Source organism: Monodelphis domestica, chromosome 2 (assembly GCF_027887165.1).
Source record: "Monodelphis domestica isolate mMonDom1 chromosome 2, mMonDom1.pri, whole genome shotgun sequence".
In the NCBI taxonomy this organism is placed as follows: Eukaryota; Metazoa; Chordata; class Mammalia; order Didelphimorphia; family Didelphidae; genus Monodelphis; species Monodelphis domestica.
The window spans coordinates 323,180,152-323,201,884 of NC_077228.1; the positions used below are offsets into that span (position 1 = coordinate 323,180,152).

The 21,733-nt window shown below is 34.3% G+C and overlaps 1 protein-coding gene across 48 annotated transcripts in view; it reads left to right on the top strand.

Annotated features, from left to right (window-relative positions):
* Window positions 1-21,733, top strand: part of RIMS1 (regulating synaptic membrane exocytosis 1) — a 739,353-nt gene that overhangs the window by 491,052 nt on the left and 226,568 nt on the right. For all 48 annotated transcript variants that reach the window (XM_056818463.1, XM_056818483.1, XM_056818457.1 and 45 more), the window contains one exon: window positions 21,140-21,207. In XM_056818463.1, the coding sequence (XP_056674441.1) occupies window positions 21,140-21,207 (68 nt within the window). The remainder of the gene's footprint in view (window positions 1-21,139; window positions 21,208-21,733) is intronic.

A 21,733-nucleotide genomic window follows, 5' to 3' on the forward strand; every position in this document is an offset into this window, starting at 1 on the left:
AGGGGGCTAGATAAATTCAACAATAAATAAGACTCGAATTTAATGTAAAGGAGTTTAAGCATAATTTAGTTTATTAATTAATATTAATTAATTAATTAATCTGAGTAAGCAGGCAAGGAAACAGTACAGAGGAGGGAAACTAGACAGTCTAGACAGAGAAACATAATTCTGTCATTGGATCATAGATCCCAAACCAGAAGGGACCATCTTGTCCAATCCCATCATTTTAAAGATGAGAAAACAGTCTCAGAAAGAACAAACATTTGTTAATAAAATTATAGGTGTCAAAGAGTTAAAGGTAGAAGGGACTTCAGACCAACCCCTGTTCATTAAATAAAAATGGAGGCAAAGACAAGCTAAGTTATTTATCCAGAATCATACAGCTATTGAATGTGTAGTATTTTAAACAAGACCTTTCTTAATCCAAGTTCTGTTTCATCCACTGCACCAGGATTCACTCGCTATTTCTTTAGATCCCAAATGTAGTGGAGTTTTTCTGCTATACAAAACTCAGAAGTTTCTGGGGTCTACAACTCCCTAGGGCACCAAACTAAAATATAATTGGGACTTGTTTAAGAAAATAATTAAAATATGATAAAATATAAGTAACATAACCTTGTGGTTTTCTAAGTCAATGTGTGGCATCATGAATCCATTCCTGTTTGTTTTTAGCATTACTACATTAGGTCAGTGGTTGCCAATAAATTCTCTGGGGATCTCTGGAGGGTTTGAAAAACCTTTTTCAGGGCTTCTGCAGGGTCAAAATTATTTTTATAATAATAATTTAACATGTTTTAATTTCAAATGTGGTAATTATTGATAGATATAATTCATGAATAAAAATCTCTTTAGAGGAAGAGGATATCTTTAATAATTTTAAGAGTATAAAGAGATTCTAAGAACAAAATGTTTGAAGATCATGACAAAAGATTAAGATTTCACTTTGGAAAAGATATAGAAGATACAGTAATTTGCTAATGTTGATGAGAAGACTAATAACTTGATATTTAAATGAAAAAAATATCTATGGATAGCAAAAATCTGATTAGAATATTCAATAAGTGAAATAGAAATGTTAATGTGTGTGACTATTACTAATTGTTGTTGTCTGGCTTGGGATTAGGGGCTGCTAAGTGTGGGGATAAAAGTATTTTGAGACACTGAGAGATACTGCTAGAGAGAGAGGGATGCTGCCATAAGGGGAATGCTCTGGGTTTTGCCTACTGATCTCTACTGATGGCTGATAGATCAATCTATTTCCTAACCTCCTCCTCCCTTCACTCCCTCCCTCTTTCACCCTCTCCTTCCTGCCTCCTTCCACCTCCCAGTTTCCCTCCCCCCTTGGGTGGACTATAAGGACACTCTCTTCTTTTCCTTTTTCAAGTCAGGGGTTTTTTGTGAAACAGGATAAGAAACTGAAGTAAGAGGGATAAGGGTTTCCCTAATCTATAATGTGGGAGAATTTGAGGGTTTGGGAAAGTAGTCCAGTCACAACTGTGACAGAGGGACAGTTAGAGAGATGGATAGAGGACAACTGTTTAAAATCTTCTTTCTTCTTCACAAAGCCACCAAAGTCTCTCAGCCTAATTTCAGAACCCCCCACCCCCAAGGGTCCTTCAGCCTGGGACAAAAGCTAACGAGATCAATTCAGCTTCTTACCCCTCAGCCAGCCACCAATAAAAGTCTCTCCTTCAGCCTGGCTTTCCTCCAACTGTCTTTTCCTGGGAACATTCTGTTTGGAACCTTCTTGATTGATAGACAGGTCCCCAGACTTAGTTCTTGCATCTTGGCTTATCCTGCAAAATCTCTCTCTCTTCACATCTCTACCACATAAGCATGTAAAATTATTGTATACTTAGAGAAATGAATATCATTACTTTGTTCTGCTAAACTGTGCAAAGAATAGAAGCCTGGGCTTAGAATAGGAAGACCTGATTTTCACCCATACAAGTCACTAAATCTCTCTCAACCTGCTTCCCCATGCATAATAGCACTTCCCTCACAGGAGTTGCTGGGAAGATCATATGAGCTATAATATATAAAGCTCTTTACACACTTTAAAATATGATGCAAATTAATTTCCAATATTTAGTGAAATGTCAAGGACACATAATTTATCCCAGAAGATGACAATCCTCCTCTAATAAATGGTCTTATAGAATTACCTCTGATTAAATGATTCATCCATTGTTATAGAACTAGAAAGGGTCAGGAAAAATACTTGAAAAATCTGTATTCTGATTCAAAATACTATATGCTCTCCATGATGCTTTACTACTTGAGTTCCATGACAATCAATGATGCCATGTTCCATGATGGTTTAACTACAATTCTAAACTGAATAACAAACCATTCATAATTGTACATGTGTGTCCCCATTTCTATGGAATGAAATAAAAATAAGATTCAAGTCAATTTCTTTTGATTCCCATTTATCACTTATAATCACTGCCATTTACTTCACATAGCATCAACCTTACACATATTAATAAAATACATTCATGTATCTTAACCCCTTAATTAACATTTGATACAAGGGGCACATCATTTGCTAATGTAGGCAATATTACCATAATAAAATATCTCTTTTTTATTCATTCAACTAACACCTATTCATTCAACTTAGCACCTACTGTACTAGTGGGGAATCAAAAGGAACCAAAGTTTTGACAGATACTTGAGAGAGAGGGAACAGATAAAGGGTAACACCAATTCTCCCTCCCCCAGAGGTGGAGCTGTTTGAATGATAGAGTCAGATCTGACTGGTCAGAGGGTAAGAGAAAATCCCCTTCAGTCTCTTTCTTCTTTATTTGATGTTATTTTTAATTCCCTTTTTAATTTTAATTCCCTTTCTAGTACATTTAAGATGTCTGAGTCTTCAGTAAAGTAAAATAGCTATTTATTGGATAAGAGGTTAGGGTATAAATGAGGAGAGAGGAAACAGGAAGTCCTTGAACTTGAAGTCCCTCCTATAGATGTCTTCAGGGGTTTGAGGCACAAGCCTAGGGCTAAGTCCCAGACTATCTTAATATCTGTAGATTTCAGGGTTATTACCTTCCTTGAAAGGAAAAAGTCTCTATCCCAATACTGTGACATGAATGAATGGTCTGGATCTTTTCCTACTCAACAAGGCATTAGTATATGGTAGCTAATTAAGCTCAATGAAGATTTTGGTCCTTCCCTCTTTAAGTCAAAGAGAAAAGATCAGCAGTCTCTAACTGCTCTACTCTTTTCTTAGCTGAAATGTACCATTCCCATCCCCTGTTGGCAGCAGAGTTCCATCTCATCTTTTCATGAGATAGCTTTGCAAAATCCAGTCTTTTCATTCATTTTATAATTTCTCTCTTCCACACTACTAAGTACCTATTATGTGTCAGATACTATGGAAGTTGTATTTTTCAGGCCAAATCAGTCCCAGTGTGGTGAGTTGGAATTTGGAACAATCCTCAAGATTGGTTGTGTGGAAATCATCTAGATTGTCCATGTGATGATCTGAGATCATTGTTTAGACAAGCAGAATGATCAGATTTGCCATGCTGTCATCTGTTTAATTTAGTTATGCTGATGTGATCTGTGTCTGTCATTAAATGATTTTTTTAATTAAAAAGTAGGATCAGAGCATTGTTTGTATTTTTTTCCTTTAACCATATGAAACACAAGCTTATTCTTGGATGGGAAAGATACGTGTCATTGGGGGAATAATGATACACAAAAATATCTGATAATACGATTGATAATTACCTTTTTAATATTATTATAATCATAGTCAACATAAACATGTTATTTTTTCTTAGAAATGCACAAAGAGGAGTATCAATGAAAACTTCCTGGTGACAGGGTTGTAACTAATCAATGTTTTTAGGTAAGGGGATGACTTGGTAGCTTTTATCTTTTGACACTTTAACAGCTCCATTACATATCATTACTTTTTTCTCTTTGTTCAAATTGCAGACATTATCACTTTAGTAAAAAATATTTTAGCACCAGAAAGTTCTTCTATATAAGTATTCCATATGTAGGATGATGATGCAAGGAAAAACATTTTTTCCCTTTAAACCCTTCCAATTTTCCTTTTTTAAAAGTTTTATTCCTGGGGCATTTGTGGGAAAAGAAATAATAACTTGTATTTTATATCACTGCAAGGTTTTCTCAGAGTTTTGCAAATATCTTATTTTTTCCTCAAAACAGCCCTGGAGTGATATTATTATCATCCCCATATTATAGACCAGGTAACTGAGGTGGACTGATTAAATTGCCTTGGGTCACATTGCTAGCAAGTCTGAAGTAGAATGAACTCAAAATTTCGTATCTCCAAATTCAGTTCTATAATTGCTGCTCCACCTAGCTGATGTATCTTTTAGAAACAAATACATCATCTATAACTACACATATTGGTTTAATGATGAGATTTCATAAAATAGTCCTTTCCTATTTGTGTTGCCATAATGCACCTTTATCAAAGTACTATCCAATGATACGCTTCATAGAAACCCTGGGAAATAAGTAATTTGAATAGCTGGATTTGAGTCTTTACTTAAAGTTGCTAGCTGTATGACCAAGCAAATGAGCTCCAGAGTAAGGATAAGGCATTTGTGTGCCCCATGCAAAGGAGGAGAATTGCTTGGGGGTTTTTGTGTGTGCATAGAAACATGTGTGCGAGTATGTGTGTGCATATGGGCACACAAATATATTGTTGTTTCATTCAGAGTTAGCTATGTGTTTGTATCTAGGCTAACAAGACACATTGGTAGCTAGAACTTGATAGAAGGGCATGGATGATTACCTGTGGTATATCTGTGCCATCTGGAAATGTCTAATATCAATTAATTATTCCTTCTAATTAATTGCTGAGGACAGCTTGTCAACCTTGCTGACAGATTTTAAGCTCTGACCAGTCCCTCTGAATTTTGGTGCCTTGGGGCAAATTGTACTAAACATGGTTTAACATTTTTAGATGACTATGCCTCATTTTATGAATATGGATTATTGAATTCTCCCTTCTAAGTCCTAAAAGTTCATAATTGTTCACCAAACAGCTAAAACACACATTTCTTTAAGTTGGCATTTGTTATTTTAGCTTACAACCAACAATTCTGTGCAGTAATTACCATTATTATTCCCATTTTACAGATAATGTTCATAGACATTCATAATTTAGGGTTGGAAGGGACTTTGAAGTACATTTTGTCTAATTCCTTTACTTTATGAATGAAAACCTGAAGCCCAGAATGGTTAAGTGAATTGCCCTAGATTACACAGGTATTAAGAAATATCCACTTCCCCGATCCTAAATCCAGCATTCTTTCCATTGTACTATGCTGCATTCTACACGTGTTGATGCTCAAAAAGCCAGTGTGGATCTGAACTGAGCAGCATTCAATCCATACTGGCTTTCTGGTTCTCATTCGGTAGATGATTACTTTTTCTAGGCTCATGAAAGTGGTTTTGCTCAAGCAAAGATGATTTTGGCTTTTAAATTCCTCAAAATGGCCTTTAAAGCCTTCAACAGGCTTGCTCCCACAAACCTTTCTATTTGGTTCATGTTACCATCCTTCAAGAATATTCTTACATGCCTGCCAAACGGATCTACCAGCTTTTCCCAGGACCTAGCACTCCTTTCATCTCTTTGCCCTTGTAGTGATTATTCTCTATGACTAGAATTCACTTCACTCCCTTTCTATCTCTATATTTTAGCTTCACTGGCTTCTATATAGTTTTAGTTAAGGTGCCAATTCCTAGACTAAGCCTTAGTTGAACCACCAATTTGACCTCACTTCCCCCTCCTCAAATCTTACTGTATCTGTCCCTTCAGTTGAAGGTAAGCTCTTTGGAGGAAGCTGCTTTTTTTTTCTTGCCTTTTTTTTTCCTGTGGTTGTTTGTTTGTTTTTGGTTACTGTTTCCCTAGCCATAGAAACTACCATCTTGGAAAGGCAAAGATCCATCTATCTAAAATCAGAGAAATTTTTCACCAGTTTCGACACATAAGGTTGAATTTTTTTTTTCAACAGCAACTTCTGAAGTCTTTCCACTAAGTTGCAAGTGTATTTTGATCTGCTTCCATACAGGAAGTATTTACAGTGACTAAATAGCAAATCTATGAACAATTAATACAATTAGCCTTTTCCTTCCTACTTTTTTCCTACCATTCTGTGCTGTTGTTCAGTCATTCAGCCATGCATGTCCTTCATGGGCTATAGCACACTAGGCCATTTTGTCCTCCATTATGTCTTGAAGTCTGTCCAAGATACAGATGAGGAAACTGAGGAAAGCAGGGTTAAGTGACTTGCCCAGAGCTGCAAAGTAAGCATCTGAGGCCAGATGAGTCTTCCTGTCTCTTTTCCTGGTACTCTATCCACTGAATCACCTAGCTCCTCACCACCTTATACATTTTCTTTTATTTAAACTCTGTACTCAACAATAATCATAGCTAGCATTTACACAGTACTTTAAGGTTTGGAAAACACTTTACAAATATTATTTTGTTATATCCTTAAAATAACCCTGGGAGATAGATTTTATTACTTTATCTCCATTTTATATAGAGGAAATTGAGAAAGACAAAGATTAAATGACAAAGGTTACACAAGATGGTTTCAGGCAGAATTTGAATTCAGATCTAGAGCTCTATAGCATCAACTCACTATCTGGTGATTAAAGACACTATAGCACAGATAGGTATAAAATGATCATATAGTTACATGAAATTTAGTTCTCTATAACTTATTTTAGGCATATAAATGAATAACTTTTTACTCTAAATGACCAAATGTTAAAGAATAATTTAAAAATCCTGCAATTTTTTTCTTTTTTGTTTTCTCTAAATGAGTCCTTCTGTTAGAGCAAATCTGACTTAAAAGGCTGTCATACATTCAAACTTAATTTTTTTTTGTCAATGTATAAGAAAGAAAATTCAGCACTACCAACTTTCACAAAACATAGTTTCTCAAAGTTTTTTTTCTATTCTCAGAATTCAGTTGCTCACAAATAGATTCTTTTTCTATATTTTATTTTTGTTTTTGTATATATTTGAGAGAGAATGATCAATGGTGGGCAAAGTATACATTCCCTGCTTTTTCTTTACACCCTTATAATTCATCTTATCATCATTTGCCTTTGTAACTTTGGAATTGGGATAGCTAATATACAATAGTATAATAGTCTCCTCCTTAGTTCTCATTTCTATCTCTTTGGAATATAGAAGTCTAGGAGAAATTCATTTGACATCCAGAATTACTGCTGTAAGATATGCCATTTTGTCAGTGCCTGCAGGATGTGTTGCTTGGGTGTGAGGTCATGATAAAGATTGGCATCTCCCTTTATCAAAGATGATTTACGTCTCAGGTGGTTTCTTTAATGTCTCTGCTGAGAACATGCCCAGCACTACAATTTCATAAGCCTGTGGTTTATATCAAGACCCCAAACAATGAAAACAAATAAACCCCAATTTTTTCCACAGGGTTTCCTGGCTGGTTATTCCGAGGCTTTGCACGTGACAACCTGTTCTCCCACGTGAATGGAATACTCAGTGTCAATGTGGAAGCCTGGTCAGTTGGAAAGTTGCAGTTAAATATTTATACCCTGTGTACAGCACTTCCCAAACTCTTCTCTTTGTGTGGACTTTATATTTAAAAGAATCTCCTTCTAGCTTGTTAAATTAGTGATTTATAGTACACATTTAACCTTTCTATACCAATGTGGGTTGAGCAGATCCATTAACTATTTTTAAACCTGACAAACATATATAAATTCACAGGTTTTTATAGTATAACAGATCAAGTTATAAAGAATTTCAGATGCTATGCATCCCAGTTTCCCTCTTCTTTAAGAAAGAAGCCCAGATGCAAAGAAGGTCATGAATCTATGACTTGCTATTAAACCTTAGTAGTTCTTTAACCTAGCGTTTGTATCCTTGCATATGTGTGCTCACATGGTCTTTTTTTTGTTTTTGTGGGTTGGTTTTTTTTTTTGCTTTCATAGTATATTAGGAATGAATGCAAAGCTTGGGATCATAGTACCATAATTTAGGGAACTGGAACAGACTTCCATGGTCATTGAGTCTACCCTTCACATATACCCTCCAGTGATTTTTTTAATAAAGAAATTGGCACACATAGAGATTGACTTTCCAATTGTCATAGATCTAGCAAGTATCTGAGGTGAGACTTGAAAGGCTTCTTGAATCTAACTCCATTGACCTATCCATTATGCTACCCTGCCTTGCTTAATTTGATCTGAAATTTCTTAGGCATCAGGAAGTTCTTACTTAAGCATGGTAAGTCATTTATAAAGTCCTTTTGGTAATTTAACATTCAGTTGGATTTAGTTGCAACTAGTCAATACTTCCCTAACTGTAGGGGTGTATTGAGTCAGGTCCTCGGAGATTTGAAGGACAAGTATATACCATGCAGTACCATGGTTATTTGGATGAATTTCTTATACCTTTTATTCAATGCATTTCCATGGTACTTACCTTTCCAAATTGAGAGAATTAAACCTAACTGTAATATGAAGGTTTTTTCAAACCCTGACTATTATTAATATATGTAGGCAGCAGTGTAAATTAAAAGAATAATGGCTTTGGCATCAAGAACATGGGTTTGAGTTAAGGCTATGAACATTTGAACTGTGTGACCTTGGATAAATTGTGGAAGGAAGGAAGGAAGGAAGGAAGGAAGGAAGGAAGGAAGGAAGGAAGGAAGGAAGAAAGGAAGGAAGGAAGGAAGGAAGGAAGGAAGGAAGGAAGGAAGGAAGGAAGGAAGGAAGGAAGGAAGGAAGGAAGGAAGGAAGGAAGGAAGGAAGGAAGGAAGGAAGGAAGGAACCAAGGAAGGAAGGAACCAAGGAAGGAAGGAACCAAGGAAGGAAGGAACCAAGGAAGGAAGGAAAATAGAATCCTGGGAAGTTAGCGGTATGAAAAAAGAGAAAGATGTTGAGATCAAGGTACATTTCACAAGTAATTTGATGCTTTTAAAACTGTAAACTAAATATTACAAATTGGTTTTTATGGAAATATTTCCAGCACTAATCTGCCATATATTTAGTGGGAAATTTCATTTCCCCCTTGTCATGGCAGAATAAAATGAAATCCCAACTATTCATCTTGGATTTTTTTTAAGGGTTTAAGCTAATTCTCTCAATTTAAAAATTGAAGAGTAAAGGGAAGGCAGTACTAACCGGGACTGTGTGAACCCTAGGGATAACATATAGGTATCACAGATTAAAGTTGGGTTTGCATAATTTTGTCAGGTTAATTATTTCATGTCAGTAATTTGTAGGAGATCCTACACTGAATTAGACTGTTTTTATATATTTTTCAGTAACTGACCCTATGGTTGAAAGACCAAATCCACTCTACCTCTATTTTTTGTCATTAAAAGTGTCTGAGCTATTCTATCCCCCTTTCTCTAAATTTTTGAGAGTTCTCTCTGCTTGTAGAAGGACAATAATAGGATTTGTACTTTTTATCAGTGCTTCTAGGTGAAATGCATCTGTTTCCTCTTCAAGCAGAAATTATGATTAAAGTTTGAGGTAACTCAATAATTTCAATAATCAGATTTATACTAGAAGTTACAATAAAAATTGCATTTTAAAGTACTCTTGAATAGTTTTCAAAGGATCTTAGTAAACACCAGTATCATTCTAATTGGTAGATAGGATACAGATTTCTGGTATTACTGTAAAGCTGCCAAGTGACCAAAGTCATTTAATCTTTTTAAAACTCAGTTGTCTTCCTTAATTAAGTAGACATTATAAGCTCAGGGGATTTTGTAAGGAATAACATGATTGTAAATTGCCATATAAATGTTCAGTACCAAGACGAGTAGGGAAATTAGAGTATAAATAGCTTCCTATTTTATTCAAGGTTAAACAGTGAGCACAGATATTGAAGAAATGCTTTTTCTTTCAAGAAGCTCATATAGAATATTTTTATTGAAAAACTATTAAGCATTTAGAGTCAAATACAGTGCTATGTTGTATCTCCTTCTACTTGAACCTTTGTAAAAATTAAATGATTAAGATATTTAGACTACGCTTGAGTGAATATCCTTTAAAAAGCTACTTTTTCCAGGCCTCATTATAAATCTAAAAATTTTGCTTTCAAATTGAGAAAATGGTAAAAGTGGAAAATCTTATTTGAACTGCAAAGTTGAAGTCCATAAAAGAGGTCAACCTAGCTCTCCTCTTCCTAAGCCTACTACAAAGTAGAAATTAGAAAAGTGGACATGTCAGACTTTCTACAAACACTATAAACAGTATGCAAGGACCATGTCTAATTCTCAAGGTCATCTGGGTATAACTCCAAAAACAACACTGAGGACAGACTATATCTCTTTTTGTTGGGACAACTTGTGTGAAACACCCTACTTACTTATCTGTAATAAGTACTGGAACAGCCTGATCAACCCCCATTAATTTGTTTGATTTAAATTAGCTCATTTTTGTTTCAAAGAAAATCTTGCCTTGTTTCCATTCTGCCTTTTGAAAATGGACATAGATGATTCAGATAAAAGAGCCACTTTCCCCAAGGAATCAAAAGAACAGAAAACCCTCTCTGTACATTTTTCTCTCAGTTGTTGTGTTTATACTTCAAAGCAATCAATCAGCAAAAAGTGCAAGCTATGTTCCAGGTACTGAGCTAAGTCTGAGATCAAAAAACAAAAATTAAAGCAATTCCTGCTCTCTAAGAGCTTAAATTCAAGCCTGTGGGATTGAGTCTGTTACCAAATTCAAAGCAAAAGTATTTGTGATTAGGTCTTCCATGTGTGATCTGCCAGACCACAGCATTAGAGTTAATCACAGGTAGCGACTTGATTTTTCATAATTCATCTAATGGTGAATGAAGATTGGTAGAGGGCAAATCAATTCTGACCCATAATTAATACTAACAACTTTAGCCTCTAAGTCTCTAGTATAGATGACAATTTTCAAGGATATTATTCTTATTACCATCTTCAAAACCAACACTAACATCAATTATCAAATATTGATAAGATCTCTTTGTCTTTGACAAATTAATACAAAATTTAAACGAACTCTTAATAATTCATTTTTTTTAAAAATAAACTCCTGAAGATGAGTCTTCTTGACTCCAAGTCTGGCAGTCTATCCACTATACCACCCACTGCCCTGTGTGTATTTGGGAGTACCTATATTTCTAGTTAGGGCAGGGATTAGATCAGTATATCCCCAGTTAGTTAACCTTTTCATGAAGCTATTTTTACCATTTAATAACATATTAGCCTAAACAACTTTGTCTCATCTAAGCAAACTAAAGAGAAGAGTTTAATAGTGAGAGAAATAGTCCAAAAGGAAGAATACATTTTAAAAATTGGTAACAAATATATTAATCAACTCTGGAGAGCTAAAAGGTGACTTTGCTGAGAATTGTTTCTATTTATTTTACTTTTGTGTATTAGATATCTTCTATATTGTATAGAGAGAAGGAAGTTAAGGTTCTAGATACTCAGAGAATAATTTTAAGTTGTTAGTATTAATTTCTGATCAGAATCCTGGTCAGACTACCTCAGAAAGGATTTGTACTCTACATTTCTTCACTCACCAGTAGTTGAACTAAGAAAAATAAACCCCTTACCTGTAATTCATGCTAATGCTATGGTTTGACAGATCATATGGGGAAGGCAGAAATAATATGCCTAAACATAAATGCTTTGGCTTTGAATTTTAAAATAAACTACAAACCACAGACTCAGACTATAATCTCCTAGAGAATAGGAACTGTTTTATTTTGGGTTTTGTATCTCCAGCACTTAGTTCCATATGTGGAACGTAGATGGCAATTAACAAATCTTTGTTGACTATTTGCTTGAATAATAGCATCTCCTATCTTAATGATGAGAAGTCTTATTATTTCTTAGTATATAGAGTAACTAGGTAGGATAATAAACAGAATGACAGACAATTCTGGAGTAAGAAGGTCCCAAGTTCAAATATGACTTCAGAGACTTAATAGATTTTTGACCCTGGTCATATTTTTGCTTCAGATAATTAATCTGTAAAAGGAACTGCAGAAGAAAATAGAAAATCACTTAAGTATCTTTACCAAGAAAATCCCATAAGGGGTCCTGAAAAATTGAACATAATTGAAAACAACAAATTAGCATTTCTATAGCTGTTCTGTTTTGTGGGTATTCTTTTAACACCTGTATCTTAAACAGATATTATATTTGATAGATGTTAGACAAATCACAAAATGTGTAACTTTCAAAAGAATCAATTTTCTTCCTTACAATTCTTGGTTCTTCCAAATTTTACACTTTCAATTTTGGTTTTTATTATTTTTAGTTGTTTTATTGCTTATTATTATGTTAATGTTTCTTCTTATTTGACATTAGCTCTCTCCTTATGGGATAAATTATCATATAGAGGCCAATGTAAGAAGCTATGAATTTTTAAATAATATAAATTTTTATTTTTTGATTGATAAATATCCAAATCTTAACTGAAGATTAAGAAAAGAACCAGCTGTCTTCTAAAAATATTTGCTAATATCAATTCATATCAACAAGCATTTATTAAGTGGTGACTGTGTACTGTGGTGATTGTGTGGAAACAAAAAGATTAAAAGAAATAGTCCTAGGTTAAAATCTGGCCTCAGAAACTTCCTAGCTGTGTGACCCTGGGCAAGTCACTTGACCCCCATTGCCTAGCCCTTACCACTCTTCTGCCTTGGAGCCAATACACAGTATTGACTCCAAGAGGGAAGGTAAGGGTTTAAAAAAAAAAGAAATAGTCTTTGCCCTGAGGGTGCTTAATCCTTTCAGGACTGATCCACTGAAGAGATATAGCATTTCTATGGAATAGTAAGTGCTTATTTGGAATGAAATTTTCATATTTAAGCAGTAGAAACATACAGGGCTTCAAGAATGGACTAATACAAGAACTGGCATAGAAGCATTTCTTTGAAAGAAAGTATGAAATCTAAGAAGCAGAAGGAAAAAGAGTACATTTCAAGCATGGGATGCAACTTGTGAAAAGCCACAAAGATGGGCTTATTAAATGTCACACATCAGGTATAATAAGTAGGTCAATTTGATTAAAGTGAACGGTGTGAGGTGAGTAAATTGAAATAACATTGAAATGGTAAATTCTAGATTGGACAGAGCTTTTAAATTCTAAGCCAAAGATTTTGAACATTATCCTAGAGGCAAAAGAGGAAAATATATGATTTTTAAAGAAAACTTTTTAAAAGAAAATATTTTTTGCCTTTTTTTTAATCACCCAGTGGTTAGCATACTGTCCAGCACATAGTAGATGTTTGATAAATGTTTGCTGATGTTTTAATTGTGAAATAGCTTGACCAGATTATTGGCATACACTATAATACACATAGGAAGTTGCAGAAGTGAGAAGTGTGGGTCAGGAGAAGATAATGAGTTCTGTTTTCAGCAGGATGTATTTCAGATGTGTACAGGATATCTAGTCCCAAATGTCTAAAAGGCAAATGGTGATATGTCTATGTCAAAAGGAGACTAAAGCTAGGTATAGAAACACAGGGTTATAGATTCTACATTTGCCCATTGTTTTCTTCATTAGGAAAAAGTGTGTGTGTGTACATACATATATATGTATGTATGTGGATATATATCCACATGTACATGTGTTGCAAATGGAGATGAGAGAGATTGTGTAGGTAGAATTACTAAAACTTGATGCATAATTGTTCAGAGGAAGTGAGGGAGAAGAAAAGAGTCAAAGATGACTGAGGCTTTGAATCTGGTGACTAAAAGAATAATGTTGACTATGAGAAATAGGCAAGTTTGGAAAAAAGACAGACATCAATAAAACAGCGTGTTTTCTGCCTAGGACATGATGAGTTTGAGAAACCTAAGGAATATCCATGTACATCCATGTTGAGCAGATAGTTTGTAAGTAAGATAGGAGTTCAGGTGAGAGATTATATCTACATGTATATATGGAGAAAACATGCAAGGAAATACTAATCCAACCCTATAGGACTAGTTAGATTCTCAAGAAAGTAGAGAAGAAACTCCTGGGTTATTTCCTTGGGGGCTAACCATACTTAGTTGTGATGAGTTGGTTAGTCAGGGATACAAAGTAAGGGGGACGATGGGAAATATGATCCATCCCAAGAGAATAAAAACAGAATAAGTTCATAGGACTCAAAGGTCAGTCAGTATACAGTGTGAAAAAGTTGGTAAACAGTGTCAAAAGGGGTCAGATAAAATGTTAATTTAGGGAAAATACTATTCATTTAGCAGCTATCAAATTATTGATAGCCTTGTATAGAACAGTTATAGTTCAATAGTGGGGTCAGAAGACAGATTGCAAAGGATTATAGAGTAGTATAGTAGTAGTCTCTCAGTAACCAAGGATGAAGATTGTCTTTGTGCTCTTTCATCTGTGATGTAGATGAGTGTGCACAAAAACACTTGTGCGTGAAGGAGATTTAAATGGAAAAGCCGATGCACAGAGACAGTCCCACTCTCTCGGCTTTGGAAGCCTGGGTCCAGTGGCACGAAAATTTGTTACACCTGGAGACTTCCTCAGCTGCATTGGATGGTGGTGTTGTCTTTTGTGCTCCAACATGCCCTAAGCACTCCACAGTGCTTTACTGTGTCACCATCTCAGCCTTTGAACCTTCTTATTGGTTTCTTCTGTCTGTTCAGCCGAAGCAGTCTTCATATGCTGGGTGAGCAAAGCCCTGGTTCACCAGGGGTCGATGACCCGATGGCTACCCTCACAAGGTTTAGCCAGCTGTCGAAGCTGTTGCCCAGGCTGTGGCTGCTGCCACATGCTAACAGCTACTAGGAGCCACAAGTGAGAGCTGGGTGTCAGGTGAGGGTCAGAGGTTGGAGAGCTGCCCTAGGAGGGGCCCTCCATACCAGAGATACTACCCCCCCTGAGCACCCCATACACCCCTGGAGTAGTATATGAAAAGAATAAAGACAATAATTATAAGTGTCCCTTTCTACAAGTTTATGAAAGAGAAGAGACATGGAATGATATCTTCAGATAACAGCACATTCAAATGTTGAATTTTCAAGGATGGAAAAGACCTGGTCATGTTTCTAGACAGTAGTTAAAGAAAAAATTAATATGAAAGAAAGAGAGAAGATTAACAGGGCAAAGTCTTGGGCTAGACTGATTAATCATTCATAATTGTATCAGCTCCCTTGTGCTTAACTGTTATCTCTATGTATATGACTCATAGACCATATATCCAGCCCTAGACTGTCTTCTGAGATCAAAGTCTGGAACATTAGTTGCATCCTGAATATTTAAAGTTGGACTTCTTGGAGACCCCTCAAGTTTGACATGTCCAAAACAGAACTCATTATTTTTTCCCCAAAACCCTTCCCTATTTCTGTCAAAGGTAATATCATCTTTCTAGTCTTGCATATTTTTTCAAAACCCTTACTTTCATCTTACAATCAATATGAAGGATTGATTCCAAGGCAGAAGAGAATTAAGGGGTGGGCAACTGGGGTAAAGTGATTTGCCCAAGTGTCTGTTCTCTGGCTGCCCATACCTCATTAGCGATTGACTCAGGTTCTTGATCTTTATGCTTTCCTTATCCCACTCTTGTCCATTCAACAAGTTCTTCCAAAGAGATTTCCCTTAAGGACATAACTGACCTTATGATTATCCTATTTAATTAACTCTAATATCTTCCTATTGCCTCTTGAATCAACTATGAACTCCTCTATTTAAGATTTATGTCTGATGATATAAGTTGGCTTCAACCTCCCTCTCCAGCCTCATTGTAGAATGCTACACTTTTTATATATGCTATAGAAGAAACCATGTCCTGTTTATATATCTTCATCCTGGCCTTACCATATCTGGAATTAATTCCCTCTTTATTTCTGCCTCAGAGTCTCTCTCTTCCTTTATGGTATGTTTCAAGTACCATCTTCTACATAAAGCCTGTCTTGTCCCCAGCTTTCCTCACCCTAAAAATATTTTGCATTTAACTCCTTTGTCTATATTCATATTTATTTACTGTGTAAGTATGCTATTTAAATGTATACATATATAGATATATATATGCCTTTTTCCCAGTGAGCATGTAAACTCTTTGCAGAATTATTTAATTTTTTTATATTATATCATCCAACATAGTACCTTGTACATAGTAGGTGAATAATAAGCACTTATTGATTATTGAATGAATTATTGAAAAGCAGAAGTAGAGAACAACTACCCACCTCCAAAGAACAAACAATAGAAACCAAAGGAAACATTTAAATATGAAAAGTCAAGAAAAGTTGTCCTGGCAAGGACAAGGTTCACCTTATTATCAGGGATGTAAGAAAAAAAAGAGAGATAATAGGGAATTGGTTTTGAAGTATGGAATAGGGAAGAATAGAGAATTTGGAATATAGAATATCAATTTTCTTAGTAAAGTAGGATGCCCTCTAAAGAAGATGGAGGACAAGGGAGCATGTGGTTCAGGAAGCTTTAGAAAATATGTTTTCTGTGAAGAGTGTGATAGTCAATCAGGATGAAATAAAAATATTGCCATACTATGGTGAGTACCCAGTTATGATTAAATAATATATAGGTATAGTGTGCTCTCTTCACATTTGACTTTCTCCAACAGTGAGAAGATAGATTGCAGGTCTAACACAGGTTGGGAATTTGTCAAGGTGATAGAACTAGGAAATGAAGGATTCAAGTACAGAGGAACTGACTTTGAAAGTTAGGATAGAAGTATATTACTTATAATACACTAAATAGCATTTCTGTATCTAGAAAACTCACTTAAAAACAATACCTTCAAATATAACACTTGAATGAACTTTCTATTAAAGACTTTGGATTATATTAATTTATCAACAGATTGAATTTATAGGACTCATTTCCCACCCCCCAGAGATCATATTAATGAACATTAGTTCTTATAAAACTTTGTTCAATACTAGACCCAGTATATTTTCATATAAATTCAATAAGCATATACCATCAATTTATCATATTATAGATTATGTTACTTTGAATTCAGGGTTATTAATTACTTATTGTAAATGTAATAATGGAAAGATGTTATTAATGTAGAAAATATTGAATAAAATCGGAAAAAATTTTATTCAATGTAAATGTGTTTTCCTTTTATCATTAATAATAGGAAATGGATTACAAAGAGAAATGCATACAATTAAAAGTCAATAATTCCTTTAAGGCTGTTGTAATTTAAATAAAAGAGTAAATTAAATTTAGATTCTGAAATGTAAGGTATAATCACTCCTTTGCATAAAATTATTAAATAACACTTAATTGCTGGTATTAGAAGCATTCACCAGAAACTGCTATGAGAACTTCTGAATTAAATGTGAAAGAAAATAAATTTTAGTACCTTTATTATATGATAATATCAAATGTAGATTTTGATGATCATTTTTAGTAGCAGTCAACTAAATTACATGTTTATCAGTTTTGGTTAAATATTTATTATTTTAGTCCTTCATTACCTCTGGGGTTTTTTTTAAACCCTTACCTGGGCAATTGGGATTAAGTGGCTTACCTGAAGTCATATCTATTTATTGTCACAAGCTACTTGTTGTTGTGGTTCAGTACTGTGCATCTCTTCATGACCCTGTGGACCATACTGTCCACAAGTTTGTGTTTTTTCCTTGACAAAGCTATTATAGTGACTTGCCATTTCTTTCTTCAATAGATTAAGCAGAGTTTGAGTGACTTTCCCAAGGTCAAACAGCTAGTAAATATCTAATGTCAAATGTGAACTTGGGTCTTCCTGACTCCAGGTCCAGTCCTCTATCCAGTGAGCCATCTAAGCTGCCCCTGCAACTATAGTAAATAGCCACTAAAGCTACTTACTTTGTAGCAAATAAATTACAATGGTATAATAGTAGATATGCTCATTAGTATGGTTAGTGAGATGAAGCCAGGTCAAATCACTGAACATTTATTAAGTCCCTACTAAGTGCCAGGTATTGGTCTAAGCCCTAAAAACAGTCCCTGTTCTCAATGAGCTCACAGTCCAATAGGGGAGATAACATGAAAACAGCTATATTAGATCAAGAAATATATTGGATCTCAGCTAGGGAGGATGGACACAAGTTTGTGGAATATCAGGAAAGACTGCTATAGAAGCTGGGGTTTTAACTGATGCTTGAATGAAGCTGGGGAAGCTAAATGATAGAGGAAGAGAATGCCAGTTATGAGCCACAGCTAATGAAAATGAAAAGAATAGGGAAATAGTGTGTCTTTCTGGGAGGAGAAGGAAGGAGGCTAGTATTAAAGGACTGTAGAATTGAGAGTTCCCTTCCTCCTTCCTCTTAGGAGTGCAGCAAAACAGAAGAAAAGATCCAGAATTCTTTGTAGTTCATTGAAAAGTCAACTAGCAATGGGATTCCCAATAATTTGGAAGATGTATAGCATCAATGCATATAGTTAATCCCAGTGGTGCTTAGGATGAAGTAATAGTAATCATGGCAAACCCTAGTGGCTCACCAGAGTGGTACTTACCTCTTTCCTGATTACCCAAGTTAACTGAACAACCTTTGAAGGATCTAAAAACCACGTCTAGGTTAAGCACCAAATTTATTTATGTCATCCAATTGCAGATATTTTAAAATTTCAAATTAGGTGCCATATTCATGGGCTCAGAGAGTTGATTTGAATTACAGTAAGAGGGATTTAGGTATGATCTAAAGGAGTTTTCCAAACAGTAATTCTTAAATATTAAAAGAAGTAATTTTTTAATCTAGTATTCTTTTTTTCTATGGTGTTTTATATAAATGTTAACAATATTTATTAACTTGAGAAATTTTAAAGATCTTGCCTAGTAAAGCTGGACAAAATAGAAAAAGCTTGGTAGGTAGCTGGTACCAGTAAATAAAGCACTAAGCCTCCAGTCCAGTCAGGAAGATGAGTTCTAATCCTGCCTAAATCACTTATTAGCTGTGTTACTATAGGTAATTTACTTTATCTCTGCCTCAGTTTCCTTCTCTCTAAAAAAGGATAATAATAGTACCTATCCTCCCAGGGTTTTTGTGAGGATCAAATGAAGTAAGTTATAAAGCACTTAATACAGTGCCTGGAACATAGTAAATGCTATAAAAAGTTAGCGATTATCATTATTAAAGTGGTATAAATAGTACTGCAGCATCGATTGATTTATTGATGGACTATTATTCCATAAACTCTGGGATCAGAGGAAGTGTTCAAGTTCAAGCACTGCTGCTTATGTCCTTTGTGCCCTTTGACAATTTGTTTAAGCTCTCTGTGCTTCATATCCTCGTCTATCAAGTGAGAAACCTGGATTCAATGAAACTAAAACCCTTTTCAGCTATAAATCTGTAATTCTCTAAATTCTTCTGAAGTCACTTATGTCATGAGTTTTTGTCAAAATATGTTTTTTCTTGCTTAATGAAGCACACACATGTGAGATAATAACAAAGTGTTTAAAGAAATTCTAGAGAAATTGAATTTTAGTGAGTTGACAAGTATATGCAATTTTATATAAAATCATTAAAATGACTATGATTATATTTTATTTCTAGCTAAAATTGTTAGTGTTAATCATAGCTATGGCACTATTAAATCATAAAGGTCTCACAATATTGAAGATATGGGAGCATTCAGCATTTTTAAATTAAAGTAAAAATGGAAATTATTTTTAATTGATTAAAAACACTTAATTATTCTTCATATCACACCTTCCTTATATGTGTCACTCATTTCCCTCTATGGTGTTATAGGACCAAGGCAATTCTTGGAAACCAACACGGAGTTTGAATTTGTATGAATGAATATTATTATATTTATCTATTAATATTATATTATTTTGATGAATATGTAAGAAAAATGACATGGGTTGAATGCATAATGACCTCATAGAATGTTACATATATCAATTAAATTCCAGACAGTCAACTTTTTTTTTGTATTTGTGATTTCTTTTCTACAGAAGACCAATGAATATTTATTATATTAATCATGAAAAATATAAAATTCTTTTTGGCTTTCTAAATATATCATATAATTTAAAGATAATAATTGGTAGGTGTATCAAAGTTGAAATAGGGACCTTGGATGCTACAGATTCTTAATGTGCAAATTTTTGATAGGCTGTTTTAACCATTTTTCTTCTTAAATTATTTTCTATCTCTGATATGACTGTCATTTCCAAAATTCTCTTTTCATGATCCATGGAGCCATCTAATTTTCATACTTTCTAATATTTAATCAAGAATCCCCATGCTGACTGACCTACTTCATTATTCAGTGTGAACCTCTGTTCTTTTCATTGATCTCCTTAGATGCTTAATGGAAAATCAGTTCAAATAGTTAATTTGCTTTCTTTCCTCAATACACAATACCCACCAAGTTTTTTCAATGTGCTTCTTTCTGATTTTCTTTCTAGAGTAGACTCATTCACAACAAATAGCCTTCAATCTACCTCTATATTTGTCTTAAAAATGTTCCTCAGTTTTCATGACCTTTCATTATGAACCATGACAATGGTTTTATTATTAAAATTATCTTTTTCCATCATTTTTTTCTTCTGTTCATACATTGTGTCTAAATTCCTTTTTTTTCCCTCAGAAAAACAAACAAAACACCAAGGCCCTTTGTACACATTCTTGCAATACTGTCCTTGTGCTTATCAGACATCTCAAAGTTCTTCATTCTCTTTATGTATTGATCTCAATAGATTATTGGCAAAATACATGTGTGCTGTATTTTGGTTAAGTTAATTTGACTTCCTTCTGATTGGTGGATCATGATCAGCTTGCAGAAATAAGTGTGATATGAGACTATTGCATTGTAAGCATCAGGGAGGGAGTCTGAGTTTCACTATTCATCACAATAACTTCAGAGAACAAAATAGAGTCGGTTCCACAACAGTGAAGCCAAGCTCAGTTTAATGAATCCATTCCTTAGATATCTCTGTCAATTTCTCTTAATTTCTGTATTGCTTTACACTGAATCTCTAAATATTTTATTTCTAAATGTCACTCTCAATTTATTAAATTAATTTAATTTCTAAATTTCAGTATTCCCAGGATTACTATAATTTTTCAGTTTGGGGCTAGGACTACAGTTAAAACAATTATATCAACTAATTATATAGTGGTGCCTTTTCCATTCTGGAGAAGTTCTGTACCCATGTCTTTTTGTTTATGTTCTTTAGGTGACTTGGATTATTACTGGCTGGATCCTACCACGTGGCCCAGTAGAGAGACATCTCCTATAAGTTCGGTAAGCAAAAGAAGAAATGGACCTTTCAGGGCTCAATTATATTTTTGGCCAATCATTACTCTTGGGTCTCATTAATATATCATAGATATTTCTATTGTTCTGCCTTGCTGTACTTTTAAAATATTAGGATTATTTTTAAATCTAAAGAAAACATGAAATGATTTTGAAAAACATCATTATCACCAAATTCTAGATTTCAAAATTTTGAATTAAAAGATCACTTTTAAGGAGTTAGCTCTATTTAACCCATTAGTTAAATGCATTAACTCCATAAAGGATTGTGAAATCAATGTTTTTTGAACAAACAGGAAGATAGATTTAAAACTTTTAGAATAATTTTATTTCTAAAATGTCATCTTGTTAATGATGTCATTAGTTATATTGAGTATGATAAATGTCTAGGGCAAATAATATGTAAATCAAATAAAATTTTAATAAACCTAGAGGCAAGTCCTACTCTAATTAAGACTTCCTACTAGATTACTTTACAGCTGATATGGTCATAATTACATTGTACTGTGTATGA